At 44.7% G+C, this 23,203-nt stretch overlaps 1 protein-coding gene across 3 annotated transcripts in view; it reads right to left on the bottom strand.

The window, feature by feature from the left end:
* The window catches only part of LOC135913886 (uncharacterized), an 86,304-nt gene that overhangs the window by 38,634 nt on the left and 24,467 nt on the right, over positions 1–23,203 (bottom strand). For 2 of the 3 annotated variants that reach the window (XM_065446563.1, XM_065446564.2), the window contains exon 3: positions 20,030–20,229. In XM_065446563.1, the coding sequence (XP_065302635.1) occupies positions 20,030–20,229 (200 nt within the window). The remainder of the gene's footprint in view (positions 1–20,029; positions 20,230–23,203) is intronic. The other variant, XM_065446565.1, reaches the window with a different exon arrangement.

Genomic DNA, 23,203 nt, shown 5'->3' on the forward strand with positions numbered 1-23,203 from the left:
CACATGAAAGTGCCTGCAAATATCACTATGTATTTTGCTGTGGTGTAGGACATAACTCAAGAGGCAGCTGAACAAAAACTAATGGAATATATGAAATCTGCATGAAGAACTCTGCAATTGGCTCTCTTTTAAAACCTCTAGTACAAATAATAAAAATATTTCGAGTAATATTCAATCAGCAAAACGTTCCCCTTGCTACAGTGACCTACAACATGGCGATGCAAATTGAAGGCAAGTTCTTTTGTCGAAGCGGCTCTGGGCTGTCTTCCCAGGGGCTTCTGTTAAACACTGAAATTTCCTGCATTTGCCAGAAGTGCAATACTAAAATGTTTGTGAATGTGCAATTGGTATTGGCACACCAACAGAAAAAAAGAACAGTTCCGTGAAATGCAGAATCGACTATAACTTTGTTCGACATTTACATATTGACTCCATATCTTTGTTTTGTGTGTTGTACTGAGTGTTTCAGCGGTGACTGCCGCTAAAAATAGAACATAACTGCTTCACGATAATGCGACAATTTTCACCAATAGAAATTTATAGCAGTGGCAGGCATTAGAATAATAGTACTCAATAACGTTTACTTTGTAAGAACTCAGACTAGCACCAGTTCTGAGATACACATAGCCAAAAAATAATGATCGAATAGATTTCTCTTTCACACAGAATTGTCCCACAAGGCTTACAGAAGGCTTTTTGGCAAAGTAATATCTGAAAGAGCAAAGCATGTTCCACCAAGTATAATGACTAATATTTCAGAGCTGCCAGTCTGAGGACTCCTACAAACTAGCAATACCTTCGGCACTGACTAGCTTCAATAACGGGATGTCAGCATTTTGCTGAATTAATGAAACTTCAGTTATTGTGATCTTGTTTAAGAAGACATTTGAAATTAACAGGCAGTTCTAATCTCTGTCACTTTTGTAAATATTTCCCAATTATTTTTCAGACTACAATTTTTGGTAATAATGGTATTCATTGCAGAAAAGGCTAGTATATGGCATTTAATAAAAAAGGTATTGGTCTGTAGATTTTCTGTCTTCAGCATTTGTTCTGTTCCACAGCTGTTTCTTGAAATCTGAAATGATGTACCCATCTCTTTGTTAGCGATAAACAGGGAGATCTGTCAGTATGTTTTGTTTAAAACGGAGCTGATCAACCGAATAGTTAGGCTATTTGCTAATTATAACTTACAACGATAACAGTACAGGACCATAAAAACAGACTGATGCTGAATAACAGCTGTGCCCAGCTACATCCACACAGCTGTGCCACACAATGTGCATGTGTTCAGAAGAGCCAAATGCCCCAGAGAGAAAGCAAGAGCAACTTATTGTTTGTCATCTTGTACAAGCAGATTATGCGCCAGATCTAATTTATGCTCAGTAAATGCATAAATCAGTCATGTGAGGTGTCTCACCTCAGGTTGCAAGTTCGAACTTCTTGTAATCTTGCTTGTTTTTATTTTGTTTCCTTTGTGAGCATGAGTGACTTAGTTGCCTTGGCACATATTGTCAAAACTGTTTCTTCACTGGGAATCGCAAAATTTCAATTACACATTATATTCCCAGTTACTGATATGATAGACTTTGAGCTTAATTCTCTTATCTTTCATATGTTTATTTACCAAATAGTTTTATCATTCATTGAAACATATCCATGCAATGCACAGTGGGAACCCAAATTATAAATATCTGTTCTTGCTTTCTACCCTGCTCTACAACATAATGAAGATACAAAGCAAAACTATAAGTTTGCAATTGTCCCCCATAACGAGAGCTTCGCTTAGAATTTGAAAAACAAAATTGACATCCTGCTATGGTGTGATAGTTGCTTTGGGCACCAAGTGAACTGTTTGGCACCTGTGCTAGAATACACAACAAAGCAGAAAATCGCACCAGATTGGAATGTCAGTGGGAAGTTAAGAACAGATGTTTTATTTCGCGCACCATTAATGTGGCTTATCATCTGCTCCTGTTTTGTTTTGTGGGAACGCATACATTGGGAAGACAATTTCTTGCACCAATCTTACCTTAGCGGGACATCAGAGAAAGGTAGAATTCAAGAACAGGTATTCACACTTTGTTGCCCACAGTGTATTATCTGGATGTGTTCACTCTACAAAAGACTACTGTGGTAGACAATCATAAAGACAAAGACAAAAGAATTAAAAGAGGTATGTGTCAGTCATCCTTCCATCACCTCCAGTGTTTGTAGAAACACTTCTTTCTGTATATGTGCCAAGCCGTTGGGAGGCTTTACGTAACTCAGTCATGCTTCCCAAGTTAAAAATCGGAATAAGGACAATCACAAGAACATCATATGAGTGATTTGTAAATGTGGCACCTAATGTAACTTATTTACGTATGTGTAGAGGGTAGATTACAGCCAGTGCATAATCTGCTCTTACAGGATAACTTGTGGTGAGTAAAAAAAACCTTCCTCACATCTTCCCCTTTGTTTCTTTTGGATCTTGGTGCACCATGTGTATTGTTGCAGCTGCATGCATGCAGCTGGGTATAGTTTGTTTATGTGTTCTGCTTCCTCCCTTGTCCTCATTATTCATGTGCTATCTTTGCCGTAACAAAATACAGCTACCTGTGCTACATATTTTGTCAGCGTGTTTGCATTATGACAAGTTTTGTATTAGTGGTTATTGAAATCTGTGAAATTGTCTGTGTCAGCTATTATGCTTCGTCTTGGAAAAGTATGTTTTTCAACATAAATAAACAATTAATATAAAAGTTGCTGTATTTATTTTTGTAATATTATCTGTTGTGAAGCTTTTATACACTGTTGCATGTTGTATGACAGAATAAAATTGATGCACAACTTTTTAATGTGGTATTTTTCAGATCAATCTTCAACTGACGCTAACACGCACAAGTTGTGGGGGAAAAATGCCAAGAGTACCATAAGGTAAGACAGCTGTTTTTACTGTTAGATTGGATTATCAATTGCCAACCAGTTGTTTTCAGCAAGCATGGTATAATGCATAGATTATGTAATGTAAGTTGGAATATTGTTTTTATTGCACTTGGTTATCTGGGTCTCCTTTGCACATAAGTGCAGCCTTTTTTATTTGTTATGTGTAGCTTACTTGCTTAAAATGTTAAATCGTAAGTTCTAAATAAGAACACGTCTCGAAGAACAGTGAAATGGGTTTAACTTATAAATGTTTTGACATTAGAGACTTGTGCAGTGCTACCCGCCGTGGTTGCTCAGTGGCTATGGTGCTGGGCTGCTGAGCACGAGGTCGCGGGATCGAATCCCGGCCACGGCGGCCGCATTTCGATGGGGGCGAAATGCGAAAACACCCGTGTGCTTAGATTTAGGTGCACGTTAAAGAACCCCAGGTGGTCAAAATTTCCGGAGTCCTCCACTACGGCGTGCCTCATAATCAGAAAGTGGTTTTGGCACGTGAAACCCCAAATATTATTATTATTGGGCAGTGCTGAATTGAACTTCTACATGAGTTACATACTATTTTGGGGTCTCATTGTGGTTCTGAGTTGCATTGCAGTGTCATGCATATGCACCTGCAGGCTACATATTGGATGTTTATTTAAGACTGTTTTGCATGGTTGGCTATTGATTCCAGTTTAATAGTAATGAAAACTGTCTTGCTTTCATGGCGATTCTGTGCTGACTAATACATTTGAATTTTCCTGAAGACGACAAAGGGTGATGAAATGTTAACTTTTTGTTGCTAACCTGCCATGTCCTTTTTGGCAAGTTTGCTATGGGTTCTTATATGTTGTCTTTTTACAGTAGTCATCTTGAGAACTAGCCGTAGTCGTGTGTACTTACAGCAAAAGTTGGTGACACATTTTGAAAAGCGGCTCGACACTGCCATCCGAGAGTCAAACGACTTACATGAATTAGTTATTTTACTCTATCTGCAAGAGCCCTGCACCACGCACTAAGGGTAACTTGACACACACGGCTGGAGTCATCAGACTCATCAAGAATGGTTACCCGAATCCTTCAGCAGTGGTCATGTGACACTTTATCTTGACTCGTCTGACTCATGCAGAATAGTTAACGGACTCTCTCAGCACTAGTCGTGTAACCCTTTTGAGAGAGTTAGGAGACTACTACAAGAGAGTGTGCATGACTATTGGGTGTCGAGTCACGTACCCACCTTGTATCGAGCACAGATAGTCTCGGGACTCTCTTCCGAAAGAGAGTTCGGGTGTCTCCCACAAAGTGTGTCGTATACGTGGCGAGTCCAGACTCTCCGAAAAGAGTAAGAGATACTCCTTTTTTTCTTAGTGTGTAGATTATATCTATTTGGAAGATCCTGCGCGGCAGCAGCATCATACTGCACGCCTGCCTCATCTAGGTCTGTGACACTCGGAAAAGTACGAACTGCTTCTTTAGCGGCTTGTCAACGTCCCGCTCGACAACGTAAGTCTTGCGCAGAGCCTTTCATCGCTCCACTGAACATTTGGCAGCCATGGGAGTTGTATGAGTTGAATGTCCAAAAGAGTACCGGAACACAATTGAGATCTCCTCGGGAGCTAACCTGTTTCTCCAATCCGGTCATTTCAATGTACGCCACTAAAAATTGCGTGTACCGGGTGTTTCACTTAACTTGAATCAAAGTTTTAATGTAGAGTGGCATGTCTTTAACTTAGACAGATTAGGCCGGCAGAGTAGCGTTTGCAGCAGTCTTGAGTTATTCAGACCATATTTTGTGAAGTTCAATTCGTTAGGTAAATAATTTTGTGTAATTTTGCGAAATATATGTTTGCTTTAGGGCATCAGTCATAGTTGAATGTTGTAGCGTGTGCTCAGAAAAAACCCATAAAGTTGTTTTCGTGAGGTTATGTTTTACGTGTGCGCGTTTCTTTCTCTTTTTTTGCGGACTCTGATGAACTGCAGTGAAGAAAGCCCGTAAATTATTTTTAAAAGTGGCATTACTGCGCTTTTGCACGTTTAGATCACAGCCCTCTAAATTGCGTTTTGAAAGAGCGAAGCCAGCAAGCCAAAAAAGTAAGAATGACGGAACCCGTCTCACGATGACGTCTCACGATGCGTTTAGCACTGAATCAATATAGCGATACAACGTATTGTTATCATTGAAACTAGTTTTGTACGAGGCATCTACTGCATCGGGACTCCCTTCGCGCTTCCCCATAGTAGGATACAACTTTAAAAAACAGCAGTTGGCAACCAAGGCATGCAGACAGCGCAGGATTGTTACTCCGCCAGTCAATCACAGAAGCAAACAAAATCGTCGTCATGCGACCATTTCAATATGGCGTCGTACTTGATGCCTCCGGAGCATCTACTGTTCTTGAAGAGTGTTTTCATCGGCGGAAGCGATAAGGTGGGCAGCAGGCATGGACAGAGTGTATGGTGTCGGAGCATTTCAATCTTCAAAAGTCCGCGATAGCTTGAGCGAAGCAAGGGTTTTATTTCAGTTCAATAAACAATTTGGCTTTCACCTTTCCACTATAGTAGACGAATGAAAACGTACAAAATTACGCGTTTATAATTTAATTTTTGTGGTTACCGCCTTATTTAGGTAACACGGAATGTTCCAAGTATGAACTAATTGCAGCCTCGCGGAGGAACAGTGGCTGGTGGTTACGAGGGCGTGGGCGGGGCTCCGCTGCAGACTTGAGTTGTATCCGACTATAGAACAGTTGACGCCATCTAGCGCCGCCGCCGCCAAGCCTGCACGTGGCTTCCGAAATTCATGGAGTACCGGCGCGCGCTGACGCCCAGAAACGCGTCATGCGCACGTATGCTTCTTTCTTAGGGTGCCTGAATGGTGTCTCCCTCTCCGCCCCTCCATGCAGTGTGGGTACATTCTCTGACGGTGTACTCGCCATCTCGACCGGTTTATCCCGACGGCCGCCGCCATTGCGGATCTCACCTTGCAAGGAGACAGGTGCGAGGAAGCAGCTGCGGCCGCTTCGTCGCTCCATCTTTCAGTGAAATGGCTGGCTGCTGCGTGCGCATGTGCACGAACAATTCCAAAAATGGTCGGAAACTTTAGCGCTTTCCGACAGAGCCCGAGAGAAAGCTGCAGTGGATCGTGCAGATTGGGTGGGACCTCGCCGACATTCTATCAAAAAGCGAACAAGAGTGCGGAGAAGTGGAGACGAATGTCATCGATGACTCTGAAATTTTATTCATCGAAGAACGCGAAATAAATATATTCAACATCCTATTGCATATCGGCACCTTCGAGACCTGCGAGCTTTCGCAGGATGTGAGCACTGTGTTTAGTGCAACCGAGGAAGCATTGTGTTCTTTGAGCTGAACTTCTTTGTTCTTTAAGATGAACTTCGGGGGGGGGGGGCCCGTTCTCCCCCCCCTGGGTACGTGCCTGGGTAGCGAGGTACTCGAAGTGGTAAGGGTATACGTCTACTTAGGGCAGGTAGTGACCGCGGATCCGGATCATGAGACTGAAATAACCAGAAGAATAAGAATGGGCTGGGGTGCGTTTGGCGGGCATTCTCAGATCATGAACAGCAGGATGTCATTATCCCTCAAGAGAAAAATGTAAAAACTGTGTCTTAGCAGTACTCCCCTACGGTGCAGAAACCTGGAGGCTCACAAAAAGGGTTCTGCTTAAACTGAGGACGACGCAATGAGCTATGGAAAGAAAATACTGGGTGTAACGTTAAGGGGAAAATAAGAAGAGAGTCCACCGGATTAAAAAAAAAATTCGCGTGTTGATAAAATTGCATAAACAGGCCTGGAGTGTGGCCTGATCCCGGTGACAAGAACCGGTAACGCACTCCCTCACCAGAGCAGGATTGGCCATCCTGGTGCAGTACTCAGCCACAACCTCCTATGTGAATACAACAATCAAACCCCGGCCCTCAGTTCCCAGCAGCTGCGAAGCAACTGACCACGGCGGCGGTCAGACCTGTGACGCAGCAGAGGGTGCTAAGAATCCCTGGCTCCGGGCAGGCCGGCATTGGAATATGAACCTGGCAACGTTTAACGCTAGAAAGTTATCTAGTGAGGCGAGCCTAGCAGTGCTATTGGAGGAATTAGAGGGCAGTAAATGGGATATAATAGGACTCAGTGAAGTTAGGAGGCCAAAAGAACCATATACAGTGCTAAAAAGCGGGCACGTCCTGCGCTACCGGGGCTTAGCGGAGAGACGAGAACAAGTCGGATTCCCGATTAATAAGAATATAGCTGGTAACATACAGAAATTCTATAGCAGTAACGAGAGGGTGGCATATCCTGTTGTGAAATTTAATAAGAGATACAAATTGAAGGTTGTACAGGTCTACGCTCCTACATCTAGTCATGATGACCAGGAAGTAGAAAGCTTCTATGAAGACGTGGAATCGGCGATGGGTATAGTGAAAACAAAATACACTATACTAATGGGTGACTTTAATGCCAAGGTAGGCAAGAAGCAGGCTGGAGACAAGGCAGTGGGGGAATATGGCATAGGCACTAGAAATAGCAGGGGAGAGTTATTAGTAGAGTTTGCGTAACAGAATAATATGCGGAAAATAAATACCTTCTTCCGCAAGCGGGATAGCCGAAAGTGGACGTGGAGGAGCCGGAACGGCGAGACTAGAAATGAAATAGACGTCATACTCTGCGCTAACCCTGGCATCATACAAGATGTGGAAGTGCTCAGAAAGGTGCGCTGCAGTGACCATAGAATGGTAAGAACTAGAATTAGCCTAGACTTGAGGAGGGAACGGAAGAAACTGGTACATAAGAAGCCGATCAATGAGTTAGTGGTAAGACGGAAAATAGAGGAATTCCACATCAAGATACAGAACAGGCATTCGGCTTTAACCCAGGAAGAGGACCTTAGTGTTGAAGCAATGAACGACAATCTTGTGGTCATCATTAAGGAGTGTGCAATAGAAGTCGGTGGTAACTCCGTTATAAAGGATACCTGTAAGCTATCGCAGGAGACGAAAGATTTGATCAAGAAACGCCAATGTATGAAAGCCTCTAACCCTACAGCTAGAATTGAACTGGCAGAACTTTCGAAGTTAATCAACAAGCGTAAGACAGCTGACATAAGGAAGTATAATATGGATAGAATTGAACATGCTCTCAGGAACGAAGGAAACCTAAAAGCAGTGAAGAAGAAACTAGGAATTGGCAAGAATCAGATGTATGCGTTAAGAGACAAAGCCGGCAATATCATTACTAATATGGATGAGATAGTTCAAGTGGCTGAGGAGTTCTATAGGGGTTTATACAGTAACAGTGGAACGAACGACGATAATTGAAGAGAGAATAGTGTACAGGAATTCGAAATACCCCAGGTAACGCAGGAAAAAGGAAAGAAAGCCTTGGGAGCTATGCAAAGGGGGAAGGCAGTTGGGGAGGATCAGGTAATAACAGATTTGTTGAACGATGGTGGGCAGATTGTTCTATAGAAACTGGCCACCCTCTATACGCAATGCCTCATGACCTCGAGCGTACCGGAATCTTGGAAGAACGCTAACATAATCATAATTCATAAGAAAGGGGACCGCAAAGACTTGAACAATTAAAGACCGATCAGCTTACGGTCAGTTGCCTGCAAACTATTTACTAAGGTAATCGCGAATAGAATCAGGAACACCTTAGACTTCTGTCAAGCAAGGGGCCAGGCAGGATTCCGTAAAGGCTACTCAACAATAACCCATATTCACACTATCAATCAGGTGATAGAGAAATGTGCGGAATATAAGCAACCCTTATATAAAGCTTTCATTGATTACGAGAAAGCGTTTGATTCTGTCGAAACCTCAGCAATCATGGAGGCATTACGGAATCAGGGTGTAGACGAGCCGTATGTAAAAATACTGAAAGATAGCTATAGCGGCTCCACAGCCACCGTAGTCCTCCATAAAGAAAGCAACAAAATCCCAATAAAGAAAGGCGTCAGGCAGGGAGATACGATCTCTTCAGTGCTTGTCACAGCGTGTTTACAGGAGGTATTCAGAGACCTGGATTGGGAAAAATGGGGGATAAAAGTTAATGGAGAACACCTTAGTAACTTGCGATTGGCTGATGACATTGCCTTGCTTAGTAACTCAGGGGACCAATTGCAATGCACGCTCACTGACCTGGAGACGCAAAGCAGAAAAGTGGGTCTAAAAATTAATCTGCAGAAAACTAAAGTAATGTCTAACAGTCTCGGAAGAGAACAGCAATTTACCATCGGTAGCGAGGCACTGGAAGTGGTAAGGGAATACATCTACTTAGGGCAGGTAGTGACGGCGGATCCGGATTATGAGACGGAAATAATGAGAAGAATAAGAATGGGCTGGGGTGCGTTTGGCAGGCATTCCCAGATCATGAGCAGCAGGTTGCCATTATCCCTCAAGAGAAAAGTGTCTAATAGCTGTGTCTTACCAGTACTCACCGACGGGGCAGAAACCTGGAGGCTTACGAAAAGGGTTCTACTTAAATTGAGGACGACGCAACGAGCTATAGAAAGACGAATGATGGGTACGTGTAACGTTAAGGGATAAGAAAAGAGCAGTTTGGGTGAGGGAACAAACGCGAGCGAATGACATCTTAGTTGAAATCAACAGAAAGAAATGGGCATGGGTAGGACATGTAGTGAGGAGGGAAGTTAACCGATGGTCATTAAGGGTTACGTACTGGATTCCAAGGGATTCCAAGAGAAGAGAAGCGTAGCAGGGGGCGGCAGAAATTTAGCTGGATGGATGAGATTAAGAAGTTTGCAGGGACAACATGGCCACAATTAGCACAAGACTGGTGTAGCTGAAAAAGTATGGCAGCGGCCTTTGCCCTGCAGTGGGCGTAGCTCGAAGATTTGATTGCTGAAGTGACGGCGTTATATGAGTGTATACAAGGCCTCATAGTAGGAGACAGTTTGATTTCAAAGCCTAAGTCCTCTCGGTAGTGTAATATTTCTTCGTATAATTGTCGCATACTTGGCTATCACTAATACTGCTTCGCCTTGCCGGCGAAACTGCAGCATCTCTCTCCCACTCTCTCTTTCTTTTTCTATGAGTCCCAGTATAAAAGCGCTGCTGCACATGAGTGCTCTTGATTCTGATTTCGAGTGAATCCGGCTTGGCCTCGTTTCGGTTACTGGGCGAATTATACAGTGTTCCCCAACTATCATGCACCAAGACTTAAAGAAAGAGCAGTTGCGTTACTGTAAGAAAACCTAGTGCATATTGTTTCCGGTACAGTGGATAGCTGCCAGTAATTCTTTCGGTACTGAGATTCAATCCCGCAATTGCAATTAATTATCTAACTCGAGAAGTACTGTCCTAACTATCAAAGTCTCAATGAGGCATGTTTAGGCACCCCAAAATGACATCTAACTGTGGTGTTTTCAGTGACGCAATAATTGCGTACAATCTTTTCCGACTGGCAAAGAAACCTCGCGAATTACGAAAAATACCTCGTGAGTGCGTTCCCGCCCACATCATAAGGCAGCGCCCTCAAATAAGCTGATTGAAAGCAACTGCACTGCCTGTCGCAAACCCGAAGAGACAGCACATCACCTTGATAATGGTGCGGAACGAGCACCAACAGCAGGTTCCGCGGCTTCGCAGCTATTGCTTCCTCTCATTCTTACGTTACACTTATTATCCGTCTCTTAAGGCCGACTGATCACGTTGATAACAAAAGCCCCTTGATAACGCGGCCGAAACGCCGTGCTGACCACGCTCGAAATCCGAAAAGCAAGTTATACGCGCCGTGCACGCTGACGGACGCGCCACTGGTGGCAGCCTTGCGCAGAACACGCCGGAGAGGAGCCTGGCGCGCGCCGTAGTTTGTTGTGTCGTTGATCGTGCTTCTCTGTCTTATTCACGTTTTCAGAGCAAGATAGGCAACACCATTCGCACGTGTGGGGCGGCCAGAGCTTCAGGGAATGTCGAAGAAGAATTGTTGCAGGGTGGGGTGCTCAAATACCAGTGAAAACGTGCCGGCGATACGGTTCTAATCATACCCGGCAAAGCCTCATCAGCGGGAGCAACGGTAGCAAAAATGTATCGTCGCTTCGAAGGGAAATTTCTTCTTCTCATCCTTTCCTTTGTCTCGTCGGTGTTTTTTTTTTCCACTCGATCATAGTTAGACGCGTGAGCAATGAAGTTCGTCTGCAGTGCAACATGAGGTTTAAAGGCATTTCGCTAAAGTTCGGAATGCTGTTTGCCGCTTATATTGTTTTCCGCTTCTTTACCGCGTTGCGCTAGCTAGGCAGCACGACTGCACGAGCGCATTGTGTTGTATGTTAAAGCTACTGAAGTTTGCAAGAACTGAAATTGTTGGTTTCATGTGGCGCGGTAAATCTTCGCACCAGCTGTCGCGCACTTGATGTTTTTACATTTATTTTATGCGTGGCATCGCAAATGTTTAACTGTTGCGAGTTGCTCCAGCATTAACACTTGTCGATTCTTTTGAGCTGCGGAGTTTTCACCCTGCCTTGTTTGTAAAGAGTATAAATCACCCTGTGTCTTATCGGAATGATACCAAGGAAGTGCTTCTTTAACAGCTTTATTCTTTTCGCCCGAGGGCATCTTAGTTATTCTTTGCGTTTTTGGAAATGTATTTAGAAAATAGGTAGTTCAGGACGAGAATCGCTAATAGCTGCTGCATATGGCATTTTTGTTCCATTTCTCGCTGAAAAGTTCGCGTCCCGTTTGGGAAGTCATCACACCTCGATGCTGCCTGAGCAAACTTAACACGCCGAGTGATTTGTTTGTTTCACAACGTAGTCCCTTCTTGCATGTGAGTTTCGTACTCAACTGAATTCTTTCTTATGCTTACGCTGCAGACGACTAAACCGGGCCTTGCCGCCAGCGCTCATCTACTTTTGCTGGCGCTGCTCTGCCTTTAAATATATCATGTGGCACCTCTCTCTCTAGTAATATAAAAAAAGTACTGAAAAGTTAGTCTTTAGCTTTGTACGTTTCCAAGCAGCTCCCTTGGGAAATTTAAAATTGCACAAAGTGCAGCGGAAACGGTAGTTCATCGGCGTATGCAGCAGAATTGCATCGGTGGTACAGCACTAACCCGCGATTTTATTAACCCGTGTGTTTGGTGACTTCGTTGGCTAGTGTACGCGTTTCCATCAATAAATCGGCAATTACTCTTCTTGAGGTGACTTTGACTGCAGTTATTCGGCGATGTCACATGTATTCATCGGCAGAAAAATCACAGCGGCATATGCAGAGATTGTACCATGCGGATTTGTTTGATATAAGTCTGCACTAACGACGGGTGCTTATTATTCAGGTACAGAAACAGCATTGCGGCAAGGGTAGAATAAGAAGACCATCGAGAGATCACATCACTCAACAAAATTTATTGGCTAGTCAACATGAGCTCCACGTCATAAAAATGGGGTTCATGGCGTTTGTCTGCGGGACACACCTTGCACGTATGTGGACCATGTTGTCCCAAACACCGGTAACATCGTGTTCATACCCGTTCGCACAGAGGTCAGCATCTTTCCTACAGCTGTCACCGCAGAAAAAGCAGCCTGGCACCCGAACAAAGGAGAAATTGCAGCCGCGAACTTCAGCCATCCTTGCTGCAAAGGGTTGTCGTCTGCTACTGCTCCCGCGTGTACTGTTGGAAGCGTCCGCTAGGTGGCTTTCAGTGGCGCCTCTATAGGCGGTGCACGTGGCGTATGCTAGGCACAAAATGTTTCAAAATCCCGGCTTTGCTCGTACTGCATCGAAAGAGCGCGCGCGAGGCTATATTTCGCACCAGAAACTTGCTTCGGACCAAAGCCAAATTAAAGTGACCATTTTGTTTTCATGAAAGTGGGTACACATGCTGCAAAAAGAGCTTCATGTCGAAGAATGAAATCGAAATAAAGAGGCCGGGAAGTGACCAATGGCAGAGAAAGGGCAAAAACGATGCGTTCAAGAAAGTAAACATACCACTTATAAATGAACAGAACTGACTGCAAAAAAAAAAAGAACAATCAGATATCAGTGTGTATTATCTATGAATTCGTAAGCTCCGTTGAACACCAGCTGCTGCCTAGAGGACGTGTTCGAATAGGTCTCCTTTTGTAGCTACGCAGTACTGAGTCCGCTTTATCACATCTTCAGTGGCTTTCTCGATCACCGACGCTGGGATTCTACGGCAGACATCCGTCATCCTTCCTTTGAACTAATCTGACGTCCGTCTCGATCATATAAGCACGATCTTTCACATAAACTCAAAGAAAAAAATCGAGTGGAGAGAGGTCAGGTGACCTAGCCGGCCACTTTACAGGCTCGTGGCTTCAATCTATTGCGCATGAAAGTCGCATCCATCCAGTTTAGTGCTCGGCTGCTGCTGTATGCTGGTGTTCCATATTGTTGATACCACAGAAGTGGAAGACGTGACTTCGCTGAGAAAGTCATCCCCCACTCCTTCAACGATTTCGTTCACGTAACGTTGTCCAGCCAGTGTATCATCAAAGAAGATAGGACCAATTTTAGCACCGGCCTAAATTACGAACCACACTTTGAGGGACCACTGCTACTGGTGCCTCCAATAGTGTGTATTATGCAAATTTGCCTAGGCGTTTCTGCGAAAATTGGCTTCATCTGTGCACATGATGTTGCTCAAAAAGTCCGGTGACTCGTCGGCTTTTGTGAGGACCCAATTCGAGAAATCTAGACGATTCTACAGGTACCTATCTTCCAAGCATTGGTGCTGGTTAAGGTGGTACGGGGGAAAGGCCGTCATTTAGAATCTTCCACACTGATGACTTGTAAATTGGTACCTGGGTGGCCCCGTCCCCGCATGCTAGCATGAGCGCTTGAGGCCATAAATGCTAGAACATCCATGCGTAGGCTAGGATTCAATGATGGAGTCCTAGCGAATTTAAAGTATGAATCAAAACTGTGCACGTCCGCGCCAACAATAATGTAGTAAGCTATTAGCCCTAATAAAATTGCAAGTGAAAGGGTCGACCCAAGGCAAAATAAACCTCAAATGGTGTCGGTGACGAAGCTCTGATAATGGAACTTTAGGTGCGTGAGTGTGGGGCGGGGGGGGGGGGGGGGTTGCAGTTTCCCCGGGAAATTCCGGAGGGGGCTCGGACCCCCCGTAGTCGGAGCCTATGCTGTCTTCATATTTGTTCAGAGCATTGAAGAAGGAAATAAAATAGGGGTAATCATTCCATCTCGCAGCCAGCCTTGGCTTTCCGTGAACTCTCCGTGAAGCCATTCCCTTCACCTTTTCCCTTGAAAAGTTTGCCCAATACGGAACCTTAAAGACTGCGTGTTCACTGAGAATGTTTGGTTCCCGGTAGCTTTTTATTCGTTGAGGTACTCGTTCAGCTCCTCTGCGTCGGCCTTCCCCCTCCCCCAGCCCCCGCTCCCCGCTTCTAAAGCGAGAGCTCTAAACCCTACAGCGCGGTATGACGTGTTGATCCCGTTTTCAGCCGACTCGTTTGGCTTCAATCAAGTTGGACGATGCTCCCTTCTAGTTCTTTCCTTCCTCCGTGGTTCTGATGATTGAAATCCGTGGCGGTTCTAAATGATGAGCCATAGGTGCCATAGGCCTCCCCTAAACACGGATGCGAACACACTCTTCGGATTTCGACGTGCATGCGGGCTACGCTTTATTGAAATACGGTTGAGAGGACAGCAATTCCATACGTATCCCGACTCCCCACTTCGGCGTGCCTCATAATCACTCGTGGTTTTGACACGTAACACCTCGGGATTTAACTGTCTTTTTTTATTTCAGACACGCAATCTCGCAGTGCAGTCACTTTTAAATATATATATATATATATATATATATATATATATATATATATTTCGCGAGCTTGCTACAGAGAAAAAAAGACAAAAATTAACGCCATGGAAACAATGTTATTAGCTGTTCCTCAGCGCGCTCAACGACTATCCAAATACGGCTTATGCTCTAGAACAAATATTTAAAACGTTGCTCAATCAAATGTAACTGATTAGCTGATAGTTCGCAATGCAAAATGAATTTATTTGCGCCATTCAAGTCGACTACACACAATACGCCGTTAGTTCCATTCGTCGAATGTGTAGCACTCTATTTCTTAATGTTTGGTTCCGGCTCCACTGACACACTCGGTAGGAATAGATGCGCATAGAGAGATTTATTACAAATAACTCGTTGAGGAGTTGGCCTCAAGGACTCGATTCTAAGGCCCAAACAATGAAACGTTCCTTTCCTTCGAGCGCTTCCTAACCTTACGTGAGGCCTCCTTACAGCGAAGGACCGATGGAGGAAGCAAGTGTACTCTGAAAGCTCCCTTCACCCGTCCTCACGTAAGGAGCGGTTGCCGCCACGCCTGGGTTCGAGATTATCTCTTAAAAGCTTTAGGCGAACACCAGAACACCACTATTCAATAAAAAAGGTTGTATCGTCACACAATCTTTAAGTTGATGAGCTAATATAGAGAAGCGTGGACGCTTTTTTCTAGTTTTGTTTATTACACCTAAAGAAGTAGCGTATTACGGTGCAAAACTTGATGTGATCCAGCAACGCTGGTACGCCGGCGTCGTGCAACGCCTAGCAACGCTTCCATGCCGCACGCGTGACTGAAACGAACGTGCCTGGCAAAACGTACCGTGCTCGCGCTTCTCCGAAGGTGGGCGACAGCACGCACGCGCAAGCAAACGTCACGTGGTTAAGCAGTGAGGCGAAGCGCTCGTTCAGGGCCAGGAGCAGCGTAAGGACGCATGAAGGTAGCTTGGTCCAAACAATAAAACGTTCCTTTTAGGTGTGTGCGAATATTGAAATTTTCGATTACGAATCGAATACGAATAAGGCGAAGAACTCTCTTCGAATATCGAATCGAATATCGAATACATGTGTAGTATTAAAAAATTGCAAGAGAGGTAACAATAGCTTTATTACCCTTTTAAAAATAACATTGCATTTTGCAAGGTTGCTTCAAATTAAAGAGGTACTCAATTATAGATAATGGACTCAGGTAATGCCCTCAGTCAGGTAAAACGCTTGTTACAGATTGTCGTGAAGGAAAATTAACTGCTCAATATGGCCAGAAAGTAAACGCTCTCTATGCACTGTCACATTTCTACCGGTAGAAAAGACTCTTCCACTAGGAACTGAAGTGGCAGCGATCGCCAAGTACTTCCGGGCGAGTGCACTTAAAAGCGGGTACCTGAAGCGGCCAATGGACTGCCACCACTCACAAGGATTCATGTCCCTTTCCAGAAGAGGCTTTTGCGCGTAGTCTGTAACTTCCCCCTCAGGGGCAGATGCCAAATGTGTCTTCTCTTTGTTCATCACTAGATCGTCAAAAGCATTCCATACACTCGATGCCACCAGCGGACACGAAGTCGACGCTGGCACGGCGGTGTCCCCACGGTGTTCCACGACGGCTTCCTGGAGCTCCCTTGTCACAAGGTTTTTCAGCCAGATCATCTGAACAGATGCCTGATGAACTGTGGCCATAAAGCGCGGATCAAGAAACATGTCTAGGCTGGCCACTTCATCAAATTTCCACTCCGCACAAAGAGCCTTGATACATTTTGAATCAATGTTAGCAAACCCTGAGTTGCCTTTGCAACCTTCAAGGCAATGGGGCATTCCAAAAATAATTGGAATTATAAAGCTTGGTGAAAAAGAAACCGAAACTGATCATGTCTCAAATGCCTGAAGCAGACAGACTGAAACAGAGCATACAGATAATGAGCGGATCATGCGAAGTTCTCAGTTAATAAACATGTTCTTAGGAGAATGCGGAGCAAGCATACAATTGGTTAATTGCTCAATTATTCGCAGTCTATCCGAATATTCGCCGTCTCCACCGTTATTCGGCCGTCCTCGGATATTCGTGAATTTCCGAACATGCATTTCTCGAATCGAATACGCTTCGAATATGGAAAATATTGGATTCGTATTCGAAATTCCGAATATTCGCACACCCCTAGTTCCTTTCCTTCGAGCGCTTCCTAACCTTACGTGAGGCCTCCTTACAGCGAAGGACCGATGGAGGAAGCAAGCGTACTCTGAAAGCTCCCTTCACCCGTCCTCACCTAAGGAGCGGTTGCCGCGTGCCTGGGTTCGAGATTATCTCTTCAAATCTGTCCGCGAACACCATTATTCTATTAAAAAATGTTGTATCGTCGCACAATCTTTAAATTGAATAGCTAATATAGAGAAGCGTGGACGCTTTCTTCTAGTTTCGTTTACTAAAGTTAAAAAAAGTTGCGCATTACAGTGCAAAACTTGATGTGCTCCAGCAACGCTGGCACGCCGGCGTCTTGCAACGCCTAGCAACGCCTAGCAATGCTTGCATGCCGCACGCGTGACTGAAACGAACATGCCTGGCAAGACGTACCGTGCTCGCGCTTCTCCGCAGGTGGGCGACAGTGCGCATGCGCAAGCGAATGCCACGTGGATAAGCAGTGAGGTGAAGCGCTCGTTCAGGGCCAGGAGCGGCGTAAGGACGCATGAAGGTAGCTTTGGAGCTACCTTATGCTGAGGAAGCACCAAGGAAGCCTTCACCGAGGGCCCCTCAGTAAGGAAGCTTTCAGAGTGACATAAGGTAGCCTCACCCCAATGAAGGCTTCCTTAGTGAGGTAAGGAAGGTTTCATTGTTTGGCTTCTTATGCTGAGGAAGTACCAAGGGAGCACCAAGGAAGCCTTCACCGAGGGCTCCTCAGTAAGGAACCTTTCAGAGTGACATAAGGTAGCCTCACTGCAATGAAGGCTTCCTTACTGAGGTAAGGAAGATTTCATTGTCTGGCCCTAAGGGGGGAAGGCAGCTTCCTAACATTGGGCGAAGTGGGAAAGGAGAAAGTGACGATGATGACATTTAGGATAAAAAACTACATGCGCACGAATAAAAAGAAGGAAAAACTTGAAAGCACTTCTTTTAGAATGACCTTCATGGCCTGATGAGCATAATATTTCGGCAACGGACACAAAAGAGGACTTCTGGAAAGTACGATAGTTGGTTGTCGACTCGTGCAACAGATGCACTCACTGTCTCTCACGAACACAGCGCGCACGCGCGAAACACGTCGAGGCTGTCCCGTACGGCCGGTTGGAGGGTAATAGCGCTGAATAAAGCGCACGCCAAGTCTATATGCAAGAGGCACGTAGTCGCTAATGCCGTCGCTGTGTACAGGCGTTATGAATGCCGCTGTGAGGAACTGGAGGAGAAAGTTCCTGGAGGTGCCTTTCATCAGCTTCTGGCTGCCTTCTCGGCGAAAATTCAGTACATTATACGGTGTTGGCGGTCCGTACTTGCGACAGAGGGACGTGGGTGGGATCCGCAGCAGCGGCAGCCTGCGGACTTTCTAAGGTGACTACACCAGCTCTAATCACCTGTCGTTATCGACTGAGTTTCAATTCCCCTTGCATCCATTCTGTAACTCTAACAGTCGACTAGTAATCTGTTCCGCGCACTGTACATGGCCGGCGCAAAGGTCATTTTTTCCTCGTAATCTCGGAAAATATAGGCTAACCCTGTTAGCGCTCGAATCTACACCGCAGCATTCCTGCTCTCTGATAGTACGAAACAAGAACACGTGGAAGGTACTGTGCTTCTGACAACTACTCCAGGGATAGACCACACTGGTCAAGCAGACCAAGGTGGGTTTTATGTATGTACATGCCTTTTCTGAATAAAAGTGTTTAAAAAAAAAAAAACTACTCCAGGGATAGTAATTCCAACCGCAACCACAAACTACGTTCAACTATCGACACTCGCGGGTTTTTTTAGCCGGACCAAGCCATTTTCACTGTCGGTGCTGACTTCTGTGCGGAGGGTGGTCGTGGTGCAGTGCTCCAAGGTCAGTGAGGATACGCGCAGAATTTTTTTTTTTTGCGCTTGCAATATAACTGCGTGGCAAATGATTTCAATATGGAGCAGTACCACGACGCAGACGTCGTAGTCGTAACCGATGACATTTGCTTGGTTATTGACCTAAGCTTACGCTTTCATATTACCATCAGTTGGCAAATCAAAGAGGGAGAAAAGGACCTTGACATTCTCTCATATATCAACGAGAGCGGTGGCAGCCACGGAGGAGCACTCGGAACGGGACGAAAGTCCGAAAGCTTGCGTAGGTCACCGTTGTTTGAAGGGAATAGATGTCGTCGGAAGAAAAAAAACTGAATATAAGCTCTACCTTATAGTAGACTAAACCGTCGCATTGAGCCGTGGAAAACTAAAGGGGCGAGGGAATCGTACAAACCCAAGAATGCATTATACATGCCTAAATCGGTTGTGGTTATTCATGTTATTATTTTTTTTATTGTTGAAGATGTACGCACTACTCTTTTAAATGCGTATACGCGTTTCTGTGCTGAACCAACGAGATATCCCCTCCGTCCATCCGTCCCGTAAGACGATAGCTTTTCGAGCGAATTCATCTTCATGCTGCCTCTCGCTCAAACGCGAACTAAGCAGAGAGAACAAAGCGCTCACGAAGCTATCAGCGTTCGCCGCCCCCGTCGCAGGTCGCTTTCAAGATAGGGACCCGCGCGGCCATGCCCTGCGCCGCCGCCGCCGCAGTGCGCTTGATCCTTGTTCATAATGGTTCGACGCGGATGTATAAGGCGCTGAAGAACGGCTTATAATGACCGGAACGTCATCAGTGCACCTGGCGCCGCGACCTGCAGTTGTATTCTTGCGTAATCAAATCATCTTGCGCCGGCGCCCTAAGCAGTTTGTGTCGCCGCAGCGCTGTCGTTATTACTGGTCGGATCAAGATTCATAACATTGATAACTACGTGAAGGAGAGCAAGTGGCACAAAGCTTACGCATACGTAGAAAACTCCCAGAGAAGTTTCTGCGTGACTTTTTTGTATTGCGAGTTTCTTTGTTCTTCGAACAATTTTCTTTTTACCTTACATTCGCCTTCACTGTGCCTGCCTTGTAGAGTCTACTTGGGCCTCCGTCAAGCTGTAGCTTTCAGCTAAGGTGACCATCCATAACTATCTAGTTAATATAGTGAATTGAATAGAAAAAATATATATTTGTGTTTATCTAAACCCGCCTCTTTTTCCTTTAAAGAACCCTTTAATGTAAGAATGATTACAAACATGCAACTTCTAAGAGGCATATTTCAAAAAACTGCATTACCGATCGATGAGCGACCGTGGGGGAAAGAACCTTGTGGCGACGCCCACAGGTAGCTGTTCAGCCTTTTTTGGAGGTGGAGAAGGTTCTCTCCAAAGGCTGCCCTGGCCATGTGATGTTGATGGCGCATCCAGGTCCACGATTTCAACTGGACTCGTTCCACAGCTTCGGTCACCTGGGGCCGGTTCCTGAAACAAGCCTAACTGTAGGTCGTGTTCGCGTTACCGCGCAGACAAAAAAAAGAGAAAAAGAAAAAAAAACGCACACATACGCGACAAAGCATAGAGTAAGTCAAAATGAACGGCAGGAATGGCGACGACCATTCGTGACACCAATTCGAGATCAATATCAACTCCCCCTTAAACTCTTCGTCGTAGGAACAATATTATATGTGAGAGAATATTCTTCATCGAGCTCTCCACTGTGAAAAATGTGAATTCACAGACGGAGAGCAGCAGTCACGGATGTCTGTAATCTGGCGAAAACCGCTGGAAACTGTGGGCTCGCCAAATTGGAGTAACTGCCGAATGTCAACACTCATGAAAGGCTTCAGCTACGGTTGACATACACGGGTTGATCATGTTTAAGTTTTACGGATTTTTAAAAAATCATCTATTGCGGATAATTATACTCCTTGAGCTGGACTATTCGAAGAGATGGACATTACTAGCACGAGAAACGGAGACACATATTTAACTAATTAACAAGAATGCACTAATAAATTTCTAAATTAATTACTTTACGGCACATGTTGCAATTTACGAATTGTAGTCGGTGAACTTGCAGCACGTATCCACTTGTAATGAACTTCCAGGATGACACCAGTTTCGAGATATTGTTACCCGAAGTGTGAAACGAAATACGAGCTCGTTTCAGTAACTTTCGTGCCTCAATGCATGAAACAGCGTTTTGCAAACCAAGTAGGGGGAACAACAGTGCATCTTTACGGCTAGTTTGATGGCGCATATGTCCAAACTGGCACTATTCTGGAAATTCATTTCAAATAGATACGCCTTGCAAGCTGGCCGGTTATAATTCGCAAATTACAATATCATAAGAAGCCAACAAACACTGATACAAAGGACAACATACGGGAAATCACTTGTGCTTAATGAATGAAATAAAGAAACGATAAATCAATGGAAATGAAAGTGGATGAAGAAACAACTTGCCGCAGGTGTGGAACGATCCCAGAAACTTTGCATGCGAAGGTTGTGGGATCGTTCCTTACCTGCGGCAAGTTTTATTTTTACTATGATTTATCGTTTCTTTATTTCATTTATAAAGCACAAGTAATTTACCCTATTTCGTTCTTTATGTCAGTGCTTTTTTGCTTCGTATGACGACTCATAAAAATCGGGCCCCTCGGTTAACCCCCGTTCTTCCCGCAAACTACAGTTCCAATAAAGTAATTCATTGAGAAGTTAATTAGTGAATAGTTGTTAATTGGTTGTATACATATCTCACTTCTCGTGCAAGTAATCTCCGCCTGTTTGACTAATCCAGCTCAAGGGCTAGAATTAGGTTATCTGCAACAGGCTACCTTTAAAAATTCCGTGAAGCTTAAAAATAATCGCCCTGTACAGCTTTGATGCCTTTAGGTAGCATGTGAGGGTTTATTGATTTGTTGCCTTCCCACGAAAGGGTTTATCTGCTACGTGACTCCTGTGATAGGTGCTCTACAGCCACTGCCATGGCCCTGAGTGGTGGGGCTCGCTAGCACTCCCAGGATTAGTTCTAGTGTACTTGAGTAAATGGCCACGAAAATGAATGAAAAAACAGCACCGCGGTAGCTCAGTTGGCAAGAGCATCGCCCGCTAAATCCGAAGGCGTGGGTTCGCATCCAACCTGCAGCCAGTTTTTTTTTTTTGTCCACCTTCATTTGCATACATTTAGCATTTCTTAACTTACCTGCCGTGGTTGCTCAGTGGCTATGGTGTTAGGCTGCTGAGCACGAGGTCGCGGGATCGAATCCCGGCCACGGCGGCCGCATTTCGATGAGGGCGAAATGCGAAAACACCTGTGTACTTAGATTTAGGTGCACGTTAAAGAACCCCAGGTGGTCGAAATTTCCGGAGTCCTCCACTACGGCGTGCCTCATAATCAGAAAGTGGTTTTGGCACGTAAAACCCTATAATTTAATTTAAATCATTTCTTAACTTCACTTAAAGCTACAAATGCTTAAGCCCTATGCTTTCCTTAGTGTCGCGGTATGCTGGCTTGTTATGATTGTGGCTATACATTATATATATATATATATATATATATATATATATATATATATATATATATATATTGTGGGAACATTGCGCTAATAGTTTGCAAGGAAGAAGCTGTAAACAAATGAAAAAAGGACAACCGAGAACTTCCTACAATTTCTTGTTTGCAGACTAATTGCCCAATCCTACACCATTGCTCTACCTGAAGTGTTAAAACAGCTGTCATTGCGTCCGTAAAGCCATCCTTCACAGAGGCCGGTCCCTCCTCAAAATATCGGTGGTATGCTTCAACGTGAATTTCCTCAAATGCCTTACAGTTGCCAGGAACACTTATCTATGAAATATACATAGTGGGTGCCCACTTCTGCCAAAATTTAAAAAAATCTGCAATCACCACGTATCTAGACAGAACCAAGTAATGTTGTTCGCGGGCGCTTGGATCACGTCAGATTATTTTTTATATTTCACCCCACTACATAATTACTTATTAATATTTAATCAGCTGTGCAATATTCAGAGCAAAAAAGGCCAGTGATAAAATTGACGATCTCCCTGAAAAACTTCCGATGCTGCTTCCTGTTGTGCAATACGTGTTGCTTAATTGCTTATTTTTTTTTTATTTTTAAGCCTGAAACAAAGCCAGCCAAACACGAGAAGTGCCACGCGACTTGTCACCCGGCACTTTTTTACGTGCGATATGTTTCGGCAATGGTCATGCATGCTGCCACCAGAACAAGCACGCTTATTATCCCGTGCCGAATGAGGAGAAGCGCAAAATGAAAGACGAAGAAATAGCCCAAGGGAAGTACGTCCAAATTTCGGCGATACGTTCATTGTGTGGCTTGCAACCACTACACCAGGCTGAATGACACATGCGTCAGCTGAGTGGTTTCTGAAGCCATGTGACCACACCCTGCGATTATCGTTACGTGTGGAGGAGCCCCTGGAAACAAGCCCT

This window comes from Dermacentor albipictus, unplaced genomic scaffold, assembly GCF_038994185.2.
Source record: "Dermacentor albipictus isolate Rhodes 1998 colony unplaced genomic scaffold, USDA_Dalb.pri_finalv2 scaffold_28, whole genome shotgun sequence".
Classification (NCBI taxonomy): domain Eukaryota; kingdom Metazoa; phylum Arthropoda; class Arachnida; order Ixodida; family Ixodidae; genus Dermacentor; species Dermacentor albipictus.